This window comes from Macaca thibetana, chromosome 9, assembly GCF_024542745.1.
Source record: "Macaca thibetana thibetana isolate TM-01 chromosome 9, ASM2454274v1, whole genome shotgun sequence".
NCBI lineage: Eukaryota > Metazoa > Chordata > Mammalia > Primates > Cercopithecidae > Macaca > Macaca thibetana.
In genome coordinates, this window is record NC_065586.1 from 74,308,670 (window position 1) to 74,329,374 (window position 20,705).

A 20,705-nucleotide genomic window follows, 5' to 3' on the forward strand; every position below is an offset into this window, starting at 1 on the left:
CCAGGGAGCATTGAGTGATTAGCACTGTGAGTGAAGAAACCCATTTGGAAGGTGGTCCTCTGGTTCCACCTGTCGCAGATGTCACCACATGGATCAGAGATGAGGTGTCCAGCCAAACTCTCTCGGAATTCCTGACTCCTACAATCATGAACAAAACAAAATGGTTGTTAATGGTAATAAAATGGTAATTAATGACTTAAGGTCACTAATACAGTATAAACTGGAATAATGTTCAGAGGTTGAGCATTTTAAAGAGATGTAGATTATCATATTGTAAGCAGACAAAGGCATGTATGTAAGGAGATTACCAGTGAAAACCTAGGCACATTTACTTAGGCCAACGCTCAGATAGCATGTGTAAAGAAAGAGGATGCTATCAAGATTTAAAAACAGAGCAATTAAATGCAATCGTGGAATGAGAAAGAAAAATTTAGAAACTTCTCTTTGAAGGTACAGGAGGAATTTGGGGGATAAATTAACCTTTCTCCTTCTTAGATTAGGGAATGTTTTGCTGAATGGGGCCCAGACATCTAGGATGTGTCCTGACTTACACCCAAGCAGGTGTGAGACTGTCTTTCAACTGCATGACTTGTTAAGTTGCTATATGTGTTAGACTAGAGCTTTAGCTCTTACCACTTTGCTGGGAGAAAGAGTATGATAAAGAGGATGGACATGCCACTCCCATCTTGAGCCATTTTGTGCCTTCATGATGTCACATGTAACCCTGCAGGGCCAATTTTACTATCTCCCACCCTAGCAGCACCTCAGATATTGGGTTTAAGCCCTTTTTTCATTGCTTCTTTTCCCACCTACCACCCCTAAAGTAAAATAATTTTAAACTTTCTAAATTTTAATATAGTGAATAATTATGTAAAATTTTCTGATTGATATAAGCAAGAAAACATTATGAATTGAATAAAAGTGTGTTTATTATTTGCCTGAACTTTTTGAAGGACTATATTCCATATAACACTGATTCTATAAAACTGTAAAGGCTAGCTGACATAATTTTGGCTAAAATATATATTATAAAAGATCTGGAAAGTTGTATTTAATAGCATAAAGTCAGATCAAACAATATAGAATTTCAAAGGAATATATGCAAAGCTGACACTTAGGCTCAACAAACCAATTGCTTGCGTTTTGGAAGCCACAGGTATGGCTCTGGAGTGTTGGTGGAGTCTGATAATCTGGGTCTGCCTTATGATGTAATTGCCCAAACCACTCACAATGATCTTGGGCCACATGCAAAAGTATAATGTTAAGAAGAGGGAGGCATAAATTCTGTTTTACTCTTCACTGAACAGACCACAATCTGGAGTAATATTGTCCAGTGTAGGGCTGCCCTTTAAGAGGACAGTATCACACTTTATCCAGTGCTACACAAGATGCTGAAGGGCTTCTAAATAATATCATATGAGATTCTATTGAAGAAATTGAATCTCTTTGGCTGGGATATGAGAAGATAGGGTAGATTAATTCTGAGGGGCATTCAAGCCACAGGCGAAAGTAACAAGAGACAGGGGAAGGTTCATGTGGATTTTTTTTTTTCAAGATTTGAAGGATCCAATAAAAGAGCTTCCAAAGTGTGAATTTTTGGCCTCTGAAGGTCTCAAGCAGCAGTTGGAGATTGTTCTGGAAGTTTAGGTATTAAAAAAATAAGTAGGCTGGACGCGGTGGCTCACACCTGTAATCCTAGGACTTTGGGAGGCCAAGGTGGGAGGATCATGAGGTCAGGAGATTGAGACCATCCTGGTCAACTTGGTGAAACCCCATCTCTACCAAAAACACAAAAATTAGCTGGGCATGGTGGCATGTGCCTGTAATCCCAGCTACTCGGGAGGCTGAGGCAGGAGAATCGCTTGAACCAGGGAGTCGGAGGTTGCGGTGAGCAGAGATCTTGCCACTGGACTCCAGCCTGGCGACAGAGTGAGACTCTGTCTCAAAAATAAAAATAAAAAATAGTAATTAAACTAGATAACTCCCAAGGTTCTGAAGAATCATATCAGTAGCAAGGATGTATTTGATTATCTGAAAATTAATTCAAACTAAGGTGTTGACAACCAATTGTGCTTTTCTCAAGAAAATTTTTTCTTTTAATAGGGTGTTCTAGGTTGACAATTCCATCAACATGCCCACATTCTGCTTCCACTGCAAACACTGCCGAACAGTCAATCCCAGTGCTCTTTCTGGCTGGACTGGGACCACACCTCAGAAGCAAACAACATTCTGTGCAGCCAGTATCATCAATCAGGTTGGCACAACAGCAGGAGATCTATTTGTTATCCCTGCAAAGGAAAGGAAGGAATGTCTGATACAGGAGTGCATTACCTAAAGGTAACTTGCCGTGGAAAAACCTCACTTAAAATGAGTCCCTTAATCAGGAGCTAACATTTCCTAGTTAATAGAAACAGAAAAAGGGGGTGAATGAAATATCTTGAAAATGAAACTAAATATTCACTCATTAATTTTTTTCCTCAAATATTTATTGCATAGCTACCTTGGTAGACATTATTGTTGACCATGGGGTTATAGTAGTGAATGAGACCCAAAAGTCTTTTTACTCAAAGAGCTTAATCAGGGCTGTCCAATCTTTTGGCTTCCCTGGGTCACATTGGAAGAAGAATTGTGTTGGGCCACAAATAAAATACTCTAACACTAATGATAGCTAATGAGCTAAAAAATGACAAAAAAAAAAAAAAAAACTCAATGTTTTAAGAAAGTCTCCAATTTATGTTGGACTGCATTCAGAGCAGTCCTGGACCCCAGGTTGCACAAGCTTGGCTTACATTGTAGTGGAGGGGGAAAGTATACAACAAATAGAGAAATGGCTATTAAATATATGGTAGGGACAGATCCTATGAAGAAAATAAAGCAGAATAGAGTGATAGGAGAAACTAACTTAGGGAGGGTGGTCAGGGAAGTTTTCCCCAGGGGAGGACATTTGTGCGTATTACTGGTGGTGTTCCCAGAAAAGGGAACAGCAGGTGCAAAGGTCCTAAGGCAGGATCAGGTGCACCTGTTATAATAACAGGGGAGAGGCCAGTGTTTTGGACATAAGTTCAGTTGTCTCCAGGGCCTGAGCACATAGGGCCTGAGAGGCCATGGTAAATGGTAAGGAATTTACAAAAATATTACTATTTTATATTCTGGGTATAATTCAAACAGTGAACCAATTCTTAGAAATTAAGAGACTAAATTTTACCCATTGGAGGGGTTATACATATTTTTCTCAAAAAAAAATAGCTCAAAGTGATAATCTTCACATCACATATGATACTCATGACATTATTATAAAAAAGGGAAATTACAAAATTAATTAAGGGCTCCATAAATTTTTCCAAGGACCACTCCTAATCCTTTGATAGTTGACTAATTCCATTTGGAATTGGCATGTCAGCATCCTTGTCAATTTTTTATTCTTTGGTTGTTACTACCAAAACCTCACTTGTCACTGGTTTTGAATGTGATTCAAGCCGTTCTGCAATATCACTTCCACTGGCTTCATGAAATCCTGACTCTTTTGTAAAAAATTGAAATTTCACTTATCAATCAATTTATATTGCATCTGCATTTTATTGTCAGATAAATCAGAGAGAGATTGCCAAAGATGGACTTGATGTACACTAGCATTATTTGGGGAGGGATGTTTGGATGAAGACCAATATCATAAACAGTCTGTCACTGGTACATGATTTTGGCATCACAACTCTGCTTCCCTGGGCACCTTTGAATCTTCAGGAGCTCAGTTACTGACCACTCAGATAATGAGGACTCTTGCTATGCTGTCCTCATTGGAGCTGGTGAAGAAATAGATTAGGGGACAGGGAATCAAGAAGAAGTTTTTTTTTTTTTTTTTTTTTTTTTTTTGTGGAAAAACAATTATCTTTTCAGGCAAGAGTCCTCTCTTTCACAAGGAAGCCTGGTCATTCCCAAGGGTACGGACAGGAAGCTACAAGTCAGTCTGTCCAGGCCAATAGAGTAGGCCTCTGTTGATTTCCTGGCATTGTAAAGATTCTGGCTTCTTGCCCCAGCATCTTGCAGAAAGTGATTTCTCAGAATTGTCTGTTCCTCCAGGGATGCACAAGTATTTTAAATCGAAGAGTTGTAAACTGAGCACAAAGTCAATCTGGATGAAGCCAATTTCATCTGGAGCAGCCCATCCACATTTAGTAAAGTTTTAAATTTTATTATTCTTAAAAAAAAAAAGCTATGTAAACACTGTGCCATCATAGGAATTAGAAAGAAAATATCACCTGTAAGCCTACTATTCAAGCACAGTAGCATTGTTCATCTTATCTCAAACTTTGTTTATAAATTCTTATTTATTATAATAATACCAATGAAAATAAGGATAACTAGCAGCATTTATTTACTATTTTTAAAATTTGTCAGGCATGTCATTTAATTTAATCTTCATAAGAACCATAAAATAGGTCATTATTTTCTCTATTTTACAGATGAGAAAATTGACGCAAAAGAGGTTGTTCATGTTTAAACTATTAGTAAGTGGTGGGTCTTGAGTCTTGGCAAATCCGGAACTTTCTTTCTTGAACTCTACATTGTTGCTTTATATTTTGCATGTAGTCAAGTCAATACATTAGAATTAACAATTTTACAACTAAAATAAACTATTGGTATTAGATCTGATATTCACATTATTGGTCTTAAGAGCACTGATAGAAAAATGAGCAGTTAAAATTGAGCACTTTAACATGTAAGTGAGTTAACCATATTCAAATCTAGCATCTTCATTTTCCCTTTATTTTACTTATATTGTATGAAATAGAATTGTACATATACATTATGTATTTATATTAAAAATGTTATGATGTCAGGGACTGTGTCTTATTCATAACTATGGGATAGCGATAAGCATGTAGAATCATTTGTTCATTCATTCATTTGTTCAATAAATATACCACTTAATTCCCTTTGCATTTTTTTCCTGATATACTCAGGAGTTATTTTCTGAAAATTCCTAGTTATACATGATGTTAATTGATGATATATTTAACAAAAAATTATTTTGGTCTTCGATGAATTTGAGGAACACTGGTTAAAAACAGATGGAAAACTTTTGTTTGCTGCCTAATGTGCATTGTGAATTTATAATATGCATCTTTTCCAAAACTTATTTTTGACCATGTAACTTTTACAACATTTTCCTGGATTTCCTGGAGACTAGAATTTCACTGCCACTTGGGAAATACGGCCTAGAACTTACTTCTTCATAAACTCAATATTAATTTTTCTGCTCCGCTTTTCAAACCCTCCTGGAATTGCTCTTTAGTAAAGCTGAGGGTCTCCAAAATAATCATGTGTTGTATGATATTTATCAGTATTGTCCTATTCCAAGTTGAACAGTACAAAACATCATAAAAGCCAGTTAAAAAGCCACTTATAAAGACAATTTCTAAACCTGATTTAAGATGAAAACAAACGCCATAAGAACTAGTTGAGAAGTAAAAATTAAAATGGTTGATTTTCTTATATACTGCCAAATAATTTTTTTCAGGGATGTTTTGGTTTTTATCCATAATCAACTGTATCAACCAGTTGTTTTCATTGTAGGTGAGTACTGCCTAAAACCTAATTTTGGTCCTTACTATTCACAAGTTGCTGAGAATTCTTATTTCTTTTCCTTGGACATTATTGAATACTTGCATTTATTGGGTTCATTTGTTATTTCCTTTTATTTTCAAATGGCCCACTTCATTTCATAGAATGAAAAAAAATAGTATTTGGCAGTATATAAGAAAATCAACCATTTCATTAAGGTTGTTCTGAATTAAATGTTCAAGTCCTATTTCAAATTAAAAGCATTGAACATTTCCATTATGAGTGGATCACTGGGAATATTTACAGGAGAAAAGTGTGATCTTTCTCTACACTGGAACACTTGGAATAAGCACCATAGTCAATGAGTACAAGGGATTTGTGGAAATTAACAACCATGTAATCTATGAAACCAAGAAGGCTGAATATAGACTTACCTTCATCAGTCTGAATAAACAAAGAACAGATCTCACTTTGAAATGGCTAAATAATGAATACAGTGAAGCAGCCACGTCTCTTACTCCTGAACCTAGCTCATATGAAATAGTAGGTTGCTTCGGAACATATATGTACTGTACAGTTATACATACAAAGGATTAATATTTCTTAACTTATTTTAGTCCATAGAATTCAGTCTAAGACCATATTAGGTTTTTATTCAGCTGATTTAAAAAATATTTGGAGAGAGGAAAGCAAAGTTGCAAAGAACCTTAATGAAACCTGTTTTTCTTTGAAAACTCAATTTTTATTTTTCAAGGTATAAATTTAAAAAGTTAAAATACAACTCTCATACAAACATAGGCAGGCAGCAGAGATCTATTCACTTAACGGGGAAAACTGTAAGATGAAGAAGCTGGTTCCAACAGCATTTTGAGGATCTGTGTTTTTACGGGTATTTAGAAAGAAAGTTTGGTTAGATGCAAAATGATTGGTTAGATGCAAAATTGGTCATCTTCCTATAGTGCAATAAAATCATAAACCCTGCAGTTATCTTTTTCTCTGGACAGGCTGAATAAAATGTGCAAGTTACCACGTAACTTCACTGTGGCTGGAATCTAATCAGTAGTGAAGAGCAAAGCCAAACACTACTGGAGAATTAACTAGCCCCTGGGTGGACCTGTTAACCGATGTCTCGGTTTGACATTGAAAGGTCATGCTCTTCCCCATTATTTCCAAGTTTTGGTAAATTTTCTAATTACCCAATTAGAAAAATTATGAGTTTTTTTGTTGTTGTTAGTTAACTCTTTAACTTTTATAGGTTTGGACTAAAAACCACTATCACAGTTGCTTCTGGGAGTAGAAAAATTAAAAAGGGGGATAGGAATCTTAGTTCAAAATTCAAAAATATAATTCAAATTCAAATAAGAATATTTAATAGATGCTACATCCCATATCCAGGCCAATATGGCAGGAGAAATGAACAATACAAAGAGGGCAGGACAAATATTCCCAAGGGAATGAAGCCAGTGGGGGGACTGGCAGTCCTTCCTTTCCCTAACAGGGTTGCCTTTATGCAAAGGGATAGCGTTTGTGGATTCCGTCTCTCCATCCTTTGTAAAGGTGCTAGCTAGGAAGCCGAGCTCAAGCGGGCTGCTCTGGGCGTAGCAAGCCCCACCCCTTGCACGGTGTCCTAATCACCAGCTAACCCCTGGAATAAATTCTCCACTCGCCCTGCGTGGGTTCATTCACAGCTCTGTAGTCCGGGGCTGGGCACTTCCTCTCTGGGACTGAAATAAGAGCGCTCTAGACAGATCAGGTGTGATGCAGCCAGCCCTGCTTCAGAGCCTATTCTTTTTCCTAGGCAACAAAAAACAACACACACACAAAATAAAACACCGAACAGCCGCAATGTCCCCCTCCCCCTTCTTGTTCTCTCCTGACTTTTTCTGAACGATGGATCTCTGCGAGCCTCCATCTCTGGGGGTGGGGTGGGAGTGTGGGGGGTTGGGGTGAGCTCTGTAAAATTGGTAGGAGACGTGTGGAAGAAAGCAAGTCTCCCGGGTATTTCAGCACTTCGGCAGAAACACTGAGGCATTCTCATTGCCAGCCTCGGGGGTGGCTGGCACAAACAGCCCAAGATTAAACGCGGCGCCTGGGCTGGCGAGGTTGGGATCGTGAGGTAACTCTCCAGGTGCTCCTCTCTGGATCCCAGGGTCCCAGCCCCGCCACCGCGCCCCGCCCAGCTCTGTCCCCGCAGCCTCGCGGGCTGCCGGGCTTTGTGGTTCGCCCGTGCCGCTGGGCCCCTGCTGGGGGTGTCGTTACGAGCATGTGCAGACAGCAGCCCAAGGTAGAGCGAGCGTGCCGGGCGAGCCCGGAGACTTGCCTTGCAATGCCATGTTTGTGTGTGTGCTCTAACTCCCGGAGAGCAATCAGGGAGACGGCTCCCCGGCCAGACTTGGCTGATGTTTTCTTGTTTCTGTTTCAGCCTTCAGGATAATTCCTTCAGCAGCACCGCTGTAACAGAGTAAGTGATTCTCACCATTAAAATCAGACTTGCATGCCTTTCTCTGGAAGCAACTATCGTGAAGGTATCCTCCACCGTTCCCAGCCGCTATTCGTTTTAGATGCATTGTCTCCCGGAATCTGGGGCTGTGAAGACCGCGAGACGTGCTGACTGATGGGGCCCAGACATCTTTACAGGTTGAAACCAGCATTTTAGCAGCTGAGGGAGAGAAATTAAAACCAGTTGATTGCTTGCAGGAGCTCAGTGCTCCAAGATATGTGTTCTTGGAGCTCAGATTTTTAAAAATCCATTTGACGTGTTAGGAAGCTTTGTTGTATTTTGCCAACATTGGTGTCAGTTTTCATGGAGTGCACACTATATACATTTACAGCAATAGGAGATAGATGTGAAATGAGTTGAATTCCAGCATGTGGTAAACAGGCTAAACTTATCTTGGCCCTCTCTTGTCTACAGATTTTTAAGGCATATCAGAGTAAACTTTTTGTGCATGCCCTTTGTCATTTTTGTCTTCTGACTTCAGAGATGTGGCTATAGGACAAATGAGTCACCTGGTCCTATGGTTAAAGCTATTGATTAGGGCAACTAACACCCTTTAAACCTGGAATGAAGGAGTGTGAATGAAGGAGTGTGCCAGCAAGCACAGTGTTTTTTTTCAAAGATATTTATATGTTATAGTTTTAATTTTTGCCATCCTTAATATGTTTTCCTAATATTATACTATATTTGTTAAAAATTAACAGGTAGTGTATTTTGCTAATACTGTATGTAATTTATATATACATATATATATGAATATGTACTTCATCTAGCATTCTTTCTCTAGGCTAATTCATCATGTTTACTTCTGGGACCTTTGTGGAAGCCACTCTAAACAGCTTTTCAGGAAAAAGGCATGTGTAAAGTTGTATCTTCAACTACATTTAAAAAATGCTATGACTTTGATATAGAAGGCCTAACTAACTGGGGAACTGTTTACTACAATTACCTAAAAAGCAAATAAATGTAGAAATAGGTATCTTTTGGCTTCCAAGTCCTGCCACTATCACAATGACTTGGTGAGGGAGGGGTAAGGTTTACAGTGCTTCCTAGGCCCTCTTGTTTTCCACATTCTTTTGTTTCTCTCTTTCACTGTGCTGCTCCTTTAGTGTCCAGTTTTGAGCACTTAAGTGGAGTCATTTAAAAAAAAAACAACAGGGTTGACTTTAGAAGAAGCAATGTAAAATACGCATTTGGACCCACATTCTGTTTATAAGATTGCTTGGTAACCTGTGCTGCAATGTTGCTCTTCTAAAGCCCCGAGAGAAGGGGAGAGAGGTGTGCCAAAGTATGCATCTGCGGGCCAAAGATGAGGCCTGGACTTCCTGCTCCAGGTGCACAGGTACTGCTCTCCTCCCTTTGCTGTGCTTAAAGCACTAAGTGCTTTCTGGCCCCGATTCTTAGGAGCCCGGTGTGGCCAAATCCTCGGTGAGCTACAGGCACGGCAGGTTCATAATGGAGACACTTAGCTCCAGATTTCACATGGACTTTTTTCTTTTTTTCTGTAGAGGTTTTGTGGTTAAATGCTGGGGAGAGCCTGGTGCCTTGTCTTTGGACACTCCCCAAGGAGTTCTGATTGCATAAGATCATGTTTTTACTTTCAGAGGAGTGACAGTGATTTATTTTAAAAGGCACTGAGAGATAATTGGTATGCCATCTGGCTAATATAAAAATCTAAGGAGCCTATTGAAAACATACCAAAAGCTTCATAGGTGTAACACATCATTGACTAGGATTGTTTAAAACTAGTCATTGTCCACAACAACATTTTCCCCTCCCCTCAGTAATATGACCCATATTCCGTGCTTCTCTGGGCATGACCCCATAGCCCTCAGGACCAAGGTGCTATATCCTGAGACATAGACATAGCAGGTGCCCAGGAAATGTTTGGGTGTGGTCTTGGCCTATAAAGAGGAGGGCCTTTTCTCCCCTCTATGTTTTGGATACAAGAAAAGCTCCTCTGCCTCCTGTCCCCACCCCATTCCTACATCCTTCTACTCACACCCACTTATTTTCTTCGATGCCTGAAATTTCACCTAGAGATGATTTCTTTGGTAGTGACCTTTATAAAAATGGAAATTCAAAAGTTTGTGCCCTTGGGAAGTGGATTCAAATTGTCATGAATCCTTTAATATGAATTATTTTACATAACCTATTTTCTAATCTGTTATGGTTGTGGTTATGTTTGGCCAGCTGGGAGTCTTAGAAGAGTCAAGGGGAAAGGGAAATTGGGAGGGACTCAAGGACAGATTTTATTTTCTTCTTGGTTTTTCCCAGGCCTGGCACTATCTATGCAGCTCTGGACAAATTCAATTTCTTTTTCCACCCCAATGTTTTTGTCACAATGGCCTTGGCCTTTTCTTTCCTATCTGTGGCACCTTTTCATCTAATATTTTCCCATGGTCAATTGTGACGTTGCCCTGGCTAACTTGCTATTTTAAATGAAGCCTGCAATAATTCTGATTAGTTATCATTCAAACCAGCGGTTCTCAAAGCTAAATGATCATCAATATCAACTGGGGAAGAGGACTGGAGGTTGTGAAAATTGCAGTCTCCAAGGCTTTATCTCAAAGTGGGAACCCAGAACGGGTGATTGCATTGGTGTCAGGACAGTGCTGGTTTGGGGTTTGGAAACCTTTAGGTCAGTGTTGTTTAGAAACATAGCAGTTCTATAGGTAGGCAGTATCTTTTAAAAATCCACATTCCTGGTCTCTGCCCTCAGAGAGTTGATGTAGTGGGACTGGAGACTTCTGTTTTGACCAGGTACTTCAGGTAGTGCTAATGCAAGTGATTCGGGGGCCACATTTTGAGAAACCCCATAGGAGGCTGTACCTCTGCAACTTTGCCTTCAGGGAACATGTTACTACAGGGCAAGTGTAAATATCTTTATAGCACAACTACATTTTATCTAACTCTCAGTCTGAGTCCTCTCTTCTGTTTTAGGCAGCAAGGAGAACTTCTTGTGGGCACTTCTTTCACCAACATTATTCTAAGAAATGGCATGCCCTGTCTCTTGTGAGCCTCTGGCATATAGACTGAAGAGATTATTTGGTTCTTGCTTTTTGGGCTTAATGTGGTGGAGAAGAAACAATCCAGGCTTCACTGATTTAGGCCTTGGGATCTTCACTGATTTAGGCCACTGATCTAAGGCCTGACTTACAACTTAGCCCAGATGCAAAGGTAATTTCTACCTCGGAACATTCTCAGGCTGAATTGAGATTATATGAAAGAGCAGGTGAGCTGTGAAATACCACACAACTTTTTCTTGTTTGTGGTTGATTGAGGGGGCAAAAGTTCAAATAGGAAAAAAAAGTAGCAACCCTGAGCATTTCACAAAGAAATAAGGGGTTTTAGGGAAAGGACTCAAATGATTTGTTAATTGAATAGAAGTTGATGGTCTTTACCAAGGTACATGAAAACTCAAATGAACTAAAAGAGGTTGTAAATGTGTGCCATGTAAGCCAGGAGGTAGCTCTATTTCAGTTGCTCTATCTGTGAGCTTGGAATTGTGTTCTTTGAGTGGCAACTGGAGTTGTTTAGTAGACATGAATGTTGGATCAACTAATCAGCTCCAGCTTCATACTTCAGAATCTTCTCCAACTTTGTATGTTCTGGTGCCAAGTTTCCATTTTTAACTGATTGTACTTTGAGGAGAAAGATTAATAAATCAAATGAGGGAGAAAAAAAATAAGTTCTTGCCAAATCTCCAAACAATAGGTATTGTTGAGCTCCAGAATTGAAGCTCCAAAGCGCTCTGCTTAAGCCCTAGATCTTTGAAAGCAACAATTCTAGATTTTTGTTCTTCATTGATTTTGCTACCTTGCTATTGAAAAACATTTTTATCCACATTTCAAAGCCCAGGTAATCTATTAGCTGAATGCTGCTAATGAAGGAGAACAAAGCAATACTTGGGGATTTGTTTTCCATGAGATGGACAGAGTGGACTATTGGCAAGAAAGTAAGGAAGATTGGTTTATTCTATTAAAAGTAGCTTTTTTTCCCCCCAGACAGAGTCTCGCTCTGTTGCCCAGGCTAGAGTGTAGTGATGTGATCCCGGCTCACTACAGCCTCCACCTCCCAATTTCAAGTGATTCTTGTGCCTCAGCCTCCTGAGTAGCTGAGACTACAGACGTGTGCCACCACACCCAGCTAATTTTTGTATTTTTAGTAGAGATAGGGTTTCACCATGTTGGCCAGGCGGGTCTTGAACTCAGGCCCACCTTGGCCTCCCAGAGTTCTGGGATTACAGATGTGAGACACTGTACCAAGGCAACCAATTTTTTTAATTGCCAGAGGTAACAAAATATTTCAGTAGGTAGAAAGGGTTAGAGTCTGTGGGTGGCCTTTGTTTAACTCACTACGAAACTATAAATTAAAGATTTTAAGGGACGAGGACTGGATTCCTTTTGTGGGTTAATTATACACCATTGCCAGTAAAGAATATTTTAAAATGTTAAATTATTTCATATAGTATAAACACTATATTATGGTTATATTTATGTACGCAGGTATTTATTTGCTTTATTTTTGTCTACTCATTACATTGTGAATTTCTTAGGGCAGGGTTCAGATCTTTTTCAAATTTTGTGTCCTTTAGAAGCAGTGCTACACAAATTGTGAGTCTCCAAATTGTTTAAAGCATGTCTGAGACAAGAAAATAAAACAGAAATAGGGAGTAAGTATCTTATAACTTTAATAGGAATTTGGCATTGCTGTGACATTTTTACCAAAGTGTCTGTCCACAGTGGGTGTGGAAATAAAAAACAAACCGGTCTGTCCTAAACTTTGAGAGTTTGCGAAGCACAGTTCCAATGTCTAATGCAGTGCCTGGATTCAGTAAATAAATGCTGGTTAAATTATTTCAGAGACCAGACCTCTTAGGGAACAAAGTTAATATTTCGATTCAAGTATTTTTGAGTGTCTCTGGGGTACTCTGGCACTGTGGCAATATATCTAGGAAAAGAAATTATAGTTATTTCTACTCATGGAATTAATAACTAATCAAAAAGATCTCAGTGGTGCAAAGGATTACAAAGTGATGTGTGGTGAGATATAGTTGTTTACTAAAACCTCGGAATGAAGAGTAAATGTTTATGAATTAAAGTTAAAGTAGGAACTTGGCACATGTATTAGTCAGGGTTCTCTAAAGAGACAGAATTAATAGAATACATGTGTGTTTGAAGGGGAGTTTAGTAGGAAAATTGACTCACATGATCACAAGGTGAAATCCTACAATAGTCCGTTTGCAAACTGAGGATGGAGAAAGCTAGTTTGAGTCCCAAAACCTCAAAAGTAGGGAAGCCAACAGTGCAGCCGTCAGTCTGTGGCAGAAGGCCTGAGAGCCCCTGGCAAATCACTGGTTTAAGTCCAAGAGTCCAAAAGCTGAAGAACTTAGAGTCTGATGTTCAAGGGCTGGAAGCATCCACATAAGAGGAAGATGAAGGCCAACAGGCTAGCAAGTCTGTTCTTTCCACCTTCTTCTGTCTGCTTTATTCTAGCCGCACTGGCAGCTGATTAGATGGTGCCCACCCAGATTGAGGGTGGGTCTGCCTCTCCCGGTCCACTGACTCAAATGTTAATCTCCTTTGCCAACACCCTCACAGACACACCCAGGAACGATACTTTGCATCCTTCGATCAAATTAACACTCAATATTAACCATCATAGCACATGATTGAGAACATGGCACATGGGTGAGCTTGGGTGGGAAGGTACAGAGCTGGGGAAACCTGACTTGGGCAGTGAAGGATGAGTAGGAGTTGAAGACGGAAAAGGTATTCCAGGCTTGAATGGGGCTGGGTGGGAATGGTTGGGAACAGGAACAAAGGCTTCATCCTACACTAGAGTGAGAGGATGGTCCCACTCCAGGTTCCCCTAGTCAGGATGGAGCACTGGAGATTTTTCAATATGGAAGAGCCAAGAATTGTTCATAAAGTTAATCCAGAAGTTTTATGAAAAGGAACCCCTTCCTTTTCACAAGATCAAGAAAATCTGAGACCAATAGAGTAAACTAAATGGAGGCTGGTTTAGTTTGGGACTGCCTGAAGCAGAAAAAATGCAAAGAGGCATATAGTGGAATCTCTTTTGAGCCAACAACAGGCTCCCAGTCTTGGTGTCCAATGTTCCCTCCAGTGCTGTGAACACTTAGGTCATTGCTAAGATCTTATTAGTTTAGGTAACACAGGACAGTGGAGGCAAAAAGGAGAGTCACCTCTGGCTCTGAGCTTTTAAGATCACATGATATGACAACATTGGTTTCATAAACTGGGAGACATAGTAATCAGAACTTATTTGGGAGAGAATGATGAGGAGTGTTTCATCTTTTAGTTTTCCATGGTAATCTTGAGACAATTCTAGATTATTGCTGCTACTGCTAGAGCAGACAGTTGGATCTGATGTGATTTTTCTTCCCTCTCTCCAGGTGTGACGAAGATCCAGTCTCTCTACATGAAGACCAGACTGATTGCTCCAGTCTCAGGTAAAAGCCACCATTGCTTGGTTCATATTTATAAGAGACAGAAACCATCTAGTTATGGTGGCTTTCCTTTGAATTCTAGTATCTTCTTTGAATTCCAATTATTTGTTCTCATGTCTCATCTCCTCTACTAGATTTTTACCTCTTGACAAATTTTTGTCTTTTCCACTTTTGGATACCACCCTCTTAGCAATCAGGACAGTACCTTACATGTGGGAACACATGATAAATACCTATTGAACTGAGTATTGATTAGCCTATCTCAATATTCTTATCACACACCCCAAAGGAAGAGGCTCATGTTATTGAGTGTCTGTAGTATTGTCTTTGTCATCAAGGACTCATAGTATCGTGGCAAAACCTTCACTGCTAATCATTTCTTCTACATTTACTTTGTTCCAATAATTTCATCTACATTTTACTATATGATCTAAACTGAAAAGAAGTTGATATTTCTGTTCTCATCCTGTAGATGGAGAAACTGACACTTAGGAATGATAACTCATCCAAAATAACATAGCACTATGAGGCAGAATTTAGACCCAGTTCTCTCTGACTTTAAAGTCCACTTACTGGATAACAAATATTTATTGAAGGCCAATTTTGTGTGCCAGGAGCCAGTTAAGATTTGGGATGAAGAAAGACAAACCAATGTTGCTCCTAAGAATTCAGTTTGCTAGAGGAGATAGGCAAAAATATAGATGTGGATGCTACAGTGCATTAAGTACTACTATACTAGAGGTAAATAGTGGATTTACTTAGAAGAATCAAACAGCCCAGAGAGCTTTCTTGGATTGATCCCTGAAGAAAATTATACAAGGCATATGAATTTTTATTTATTATTATTATTATCATCATCATTATTATTTTTGGTGAGGTCCAAGGCTAAGAAAAAGAGGATGCCACCAAGCAAAGGCAGCAGCTTACTGGAAAGCCAATAGAGGGTAGAGAGAATTGTTCGAGTTGCAGAAACAGCAAGTGGTTCAGGATAGTAGGAACCCTGGGAACCTGGTGGAGTGAGGAAGTAAGAGGTAAGATAAGACGTGAAGCTCTAGCGGTAAACAAAGAACAGATTTCCTAGGGTTTGTGTTCCTTGCTAAGGAGTTCAGAATTATCTTGGAGGCATTGGAGAAACCAAAAAGAACTCTCTCTCTCTCTCTTTTTTTTTCCTTTGCAAATAACCACATGGCTAAGGCCCTGCCTGAGAATAACAATAGCTTTCATTTATTGGGTTGCAGCCTTGGGTCAGCTTTCTATGGTAGGCATTTCACAGAGACTGTATTATCGCTGTTAAGCAGATATTACATGTATTTTATGAACGAGGATCATAGAGGTGAAGTGATGTTGCCCAGGCCACACAACTAGTAAGTGGGAGGATCTTTCAGACCCTGACGTTTTTCAGGACACCATGCTTATTCTCAGTCATGATTTATTCCAATAAGTAGTGGCATAAATTACATAACCTGTGCTTTTCTGTTTTGGAGATGCTGAGGAACCAGTAATATGTGAGAAAATATGTTTCTAAATATGACTTTTATAACCAGGTTTTACATTTGTGTAGTGCAAGAAAGATGCTTTTGGCCCCCTCTCCCCTTTCCTGGCTTTCTAAGTCAAGGAAGTAAACAAAATTACATTTCTAAATTTTGGGTGACTTGAAAACATGATATAAAAGCAAAGTTCAGGTATTATTTTGGGAATGAGTCTATCAAAAAAGTCATTTTAGATTTGGAAGGCTATTTTTTTTTTTTTATTCTTGAGTGTTCTATAATCCTACTCGAATGAGAGCATTTAGGTAACTGTAAAGGCAGTTGTTCTTTCTTTTGTTTCTCATGCAGGATCATAGAGTGGATGGGTTTCTAGTGAGAAAAATGTACTTCAAATGAACTAGCGTAGTTTCCAATTCATGGTTTGATATTAATTTCCAAATCTATTAGTGACTTATAATTTTTTTAATTGTAAATGATCTCACAGCAAGAATATTAACCAGTGTCATTGGCATTGATTTGTTTTTGAGTTACTAACATTGAATGATTATTTTAATTGTTGGGTTCTCCTTTACCAGATTAGCACTACATTTGACCTGGATTCAAGTTTAACTATTTCACACAGTTTTATTTTTATACCTTATCCAATTGCACCCTGGTCATGTTCCAGACCACCTATCTTGATATTTGTTTTGCTCTTTTCCCAAAGACTACATCCTCAGGGAGGATGAGTTCCAGCTCAGTGAACTTAATCTGCCTTTTATTTGTAAAAATGTGTCTTGAATGGTGGGCATTCCTTCTTTGCTGGTCTTGCCTCTTGGCTTTATGTGTCCTTGAGCAGCTAGGAATTGCTTTCCAGGTGACTTTGCAAATACTGTTTTATGGGTGCTTTTGGTAAGGGAGCATGAGGGAAAAACAACACCTGGAGGAAGTGGCCACTCCTCATGCATTTCATGTTCCAGTGACAGTGATTGTGGTAGATTAAGGTTAATGATATTGATTATATAGAGAAGGCCCCTTCTGGTTATGTCTGTGGTATTTGCTTGATACTTAGCAGAATGAAAAATAAAATGCATCTAGATTTAAGTGGGAAGAATGGCTTCAAATAAGAATGTTATCATGTCAGTATTTTCGAGAAAATTGAAACTGGAGGGGGGTAGGGATATTGTACGGAATTTGATTGTTGAACGAACAGAAGTGCCATCCCAGCCCTGAATATATGGAGATAACACCACCCTCTTCCAATCTTCTTCAGAACCAGAACCTGGACATTGGGATGTTTGACTTTGCATTCAGGGCATTGTTCAGAGGACCTGGTTGGGTAAATTTTGGCCCATGCCTTATATTTTACCCAGGCAACAGGTAGCCTATCAAAAGAGATCCTGTTAAATTTCTAAGTACCTCTGAAAGTTGTAGGGGGACGATTATAAACTGATATTGCCAATGAAGAGGAAGCGTGGTGCCTTGAACCAAGAACATAGGTGTGAGTCTGGAGACCCACATGAGGCCTCTGGGTCTGTGTGGATTAGTCCTTCCATTAGGCATGTGATTTAATCTCTTAGAGTCTTCATCTATAAAGTAGAGATGATGATATCTCACCTGACTATGTCACATTATTGTTGTGAGAGGAAAATATGATATATGTGAAAGTGTCTTAAACCGAAAATTTAAAAAAAAAAATAATGATATGTGTATAGTTACAACTACACAAAGTACGTATCCATTGACAAAGATTAGAAGGGAAGGTGAAGTGATATAGAGTGATATTCACATTTCTTTTAAGTTCTTGTTCATGCAAAATTGTCTAAGTGTAGGCTAAAAATTTTGCGAGGTATCTATCCTATAAATACAGCAGCAATGAATATCTCCAGCCCTCTTTCCTGCAGCAGTTTATTCATCTTTTTTTAAGGTACTTTCTAAATTGGGTCTTTCCTGTTTTAGAGATGAAGACAATAAAGAGAACTACCCCGACACAGGGGCTCTGGTAGAGGAGCACGCGCCACCCTCTTGGGAGCTGCAGCAGCAGAATGTAGAGCAGACTGTGCTGGTGGACAGCGTATTGCGACCCAGCATGGGCAACTTCAAGTCCCGGAAGCCCAAGTCCATCTTCAAAGCCGAGAGCGGGAGGAGCCACGGAGAAAGTCAGGTAGCAGCTCTCTCTCCTCAGGCTTTTGCCTCCTCAGGCCTTTGCCAAGACGAGTGATTCTTAGGCTAGGGCACACGGTTCTGGCAGAGGATTTGAGCGCACTGTTTTGCAGGAGGGGATTGACATGACTTGTCATTGCGTGCTCTGCCAGCCTGAGACGCGTGGAAGCTCTTGCGGGTTAAAAGTTGGGTGCTCTGAGCCGGTTAATAATTTGGTGCCCCTTAAAACATGTTCTTAAATATTGGACTTTGATTTATTTTTAAATTTTTATTTATTTATTTTTATTTTTGGAGACAGAGTTTCGTTCTATCCCCAGACTGGAGTGCAGTGGAGTCATCTCGGCTCACTGCAACCTCCACCTCCTGAGTTCAAACGATTCTCCTGCCTCAGCCTCCCAAGTATCTGGGGTTACAGTCACCTGCCACCATGCCCAGCTAATTTTTTTTTGTATTTTTAGTAGAGACAGGGTTTCACCATGTTGGCCAGGCTGGTCTCAAGTTATCTGCCCTCTTCAGCCTCCCAAAGTGCTGGGATTATAGGCATGAGCCACTACACCCAGCCTCAGGCAGTCTTGTGTAATTAATTCTTGTTCCTCTTGATCTTGGGCTAGGGGTATCATGAAGCTGTCTGCTTCTCCACTAAAGTTCTACAAATCCCAACTCAGCCCACTGGTGTCATCAGATGCCTGTATCCAAGAGTCTGTCACTTGAAGTGTCAATTGTTTAAAGTGTCTGGTCCTTTACTATGAGGCTTTCGAGATTTATCTTTGCCAAAGACACAAACTGTAGCCTAAAGCTGAATAAAACCTCAGGAAACCACGGGAGGAAAACGAAACCATCTATAGATGACAGAAATAGGAATCGCTGTGGTTAGTTTACTACCGATAATTTTAAAATGTGAAAGGTCTGATGAGAGTTTATAATAAGCATAGCACATAATGTGACATGCAAAAGAAGACAGTAAAATCATTTCACCAAAATTAGAATGTCTTGAAGGATAATGAGTAAGCCAGTTTTCAAAGAAGTCAAGGGATGTTATTTCTGATTTTATAAAAATGAATGAATATAGTTTTTACAGAGAAAAAAACCTCAAGATATAATACTCTTAAAAGATTCAGCCAGATATGGTGGCTCACGCCTGTAATCCCAGTACTTTGGAAGACCGAGGCAGGTAGATCACAAAGTCAGGAGTTTGAGACTAGCCTGGCCAACATAGTGAAGCCCCATTTCTATTAAAAATACAAAAATCAGCCTGGCATGGTGGTGCATGCCTGTAGTCCCAGCTACTTGGGAGGCTGAGTCAGGAGAATCGCTTGAACCCAGGAGGCAGAGGTTGCAGTGAACTGAGATCATGCCACTACACTCCAGCCTGGGCAACAGAGCAAGACTCCATCTCAAAGGAAAAAAAAAAAGATTCATGAAGTCTGGAGTAGGTCATTAAACTCAACAGGCAAGTCTCTTATGCATACCTGAGTGAAAACCACTGGCCTAGATGTTGCTAGATTCAAATGAAAGAAATAAGGCTATGGATGAGTAGACTTTCTAAATAATAACTACAGTTATCACTGATCAGTGTCATTCTCTAATATCAGGCAAAGCTCCACCAGGGCTTGGACAAATATGGGAAAATTTGATAGAACTATTTCATGAGAGTTTTGATCGCAGGGTAAATGTCACATTTATTAGGTTTACCATGCAGTATGGTTGAGAGAGTGGTTCTGTTTGTAAAGGTGGATTTATTTGGGACAACTTGGGCTTATGTTGCAGCTACAAGTCTTACCTGATGCTTGTTGCCATCATCAAAACACTGAGTTCTAACGAGTGTGCTATGGGATCATCATTCCCCAAAATCCCTTATAAAGGCCATATGGGCACAACCTTTATAAATTTAAAAACAACCCTCTTTGAAACTGAAGAGCATCATCATAGATGTTGTGCTACTGCCATTTCGGGGTTCTTTTTTTCACAAAGTTTGGATGTAGGAGCTCAGAGTGGGTCTTTAGTCTGATCCTAACCAGGTTAAAAACAAAGGTGGAAATAATCCTACTATAAAGACACATGCACACGTATGTTTATTGCAGCACTATTCACAATAGCAAAGATTTGGAACCAACCGAAATGTCCATCAATAATAGACTGGACAAAGAAAATGTGGCACATATACACCATGGAATACTATGCAGCCATATAAAAGGATGAGTTCATGTCCTTTGCAGGGACATGGATGAAGCCAGAAACCATCATTCTCAGCAAACTACCACAAGAACAGAACACCAAACACTGCATGTTCTCACTCATAAGTGGGAATTGAACAATGAGAACACATGGTCATAGGGAGGGGAACATCACACACTGGGGCCTGTTGGGGGGTGGGGGACTAGGGGAGAGATAACATTAGGAGAAATACCTAATATAGGTGATGGGTTGATGGGTGCAGCAAGCCACCAAGACATGTGTATATCTATGTAACAAAACTGCACATTCTGCACATGTACCCCAGAACTTAAAGTAAAATAGTAGAAAAATTAAAAACAAAAAACAA

At 39.6% G+C, this 20,705-nt stretch overlaps 1 protein-coding gene across 5 annotated transcripts in view; it reads left to right on the top strand.

Annotated features, from left to right (window-relative positions):
• The first annotated feature begins 7,506 nt into the window (after positions 1–7,506).
• FAM13C (family with sequence similarity 13 member C) overlaps positions 7,507–20,705 on the top strand; it is a 113,213-nt gene continuing 100,014 nt past the window's right edge. The window contains exons 1-4 of one of the 5 annotated variants that reach the window (XM_050803047.1): positions 7,507–7,678; positions 7,985–8,023; positions 14,481–14,537; positions 17,960–18,164. In XM_050803047.1, coding sequence (XP_050659004.1) covers positions 18,090–18,164 — 75 coding nt within the window. In that variant the 5' untranslated portion in view covers positions 7,507–7,678; positions 7,985–8,023; positions 14,481–14,537; positions 17,960–18,089. Of the gene's footprint in view, positions 7,679–7,725; positions 8,024–11,220; positions 11,240–14,480; positions 14,538–17,959; positions 18,165–20,705 lie in introns of those variants that run through there. The other 4 variants (XM_050803046.1, XM_050803043.1, XM_050803044.1 and 1 more) reach the window with 4 other exon arrangements.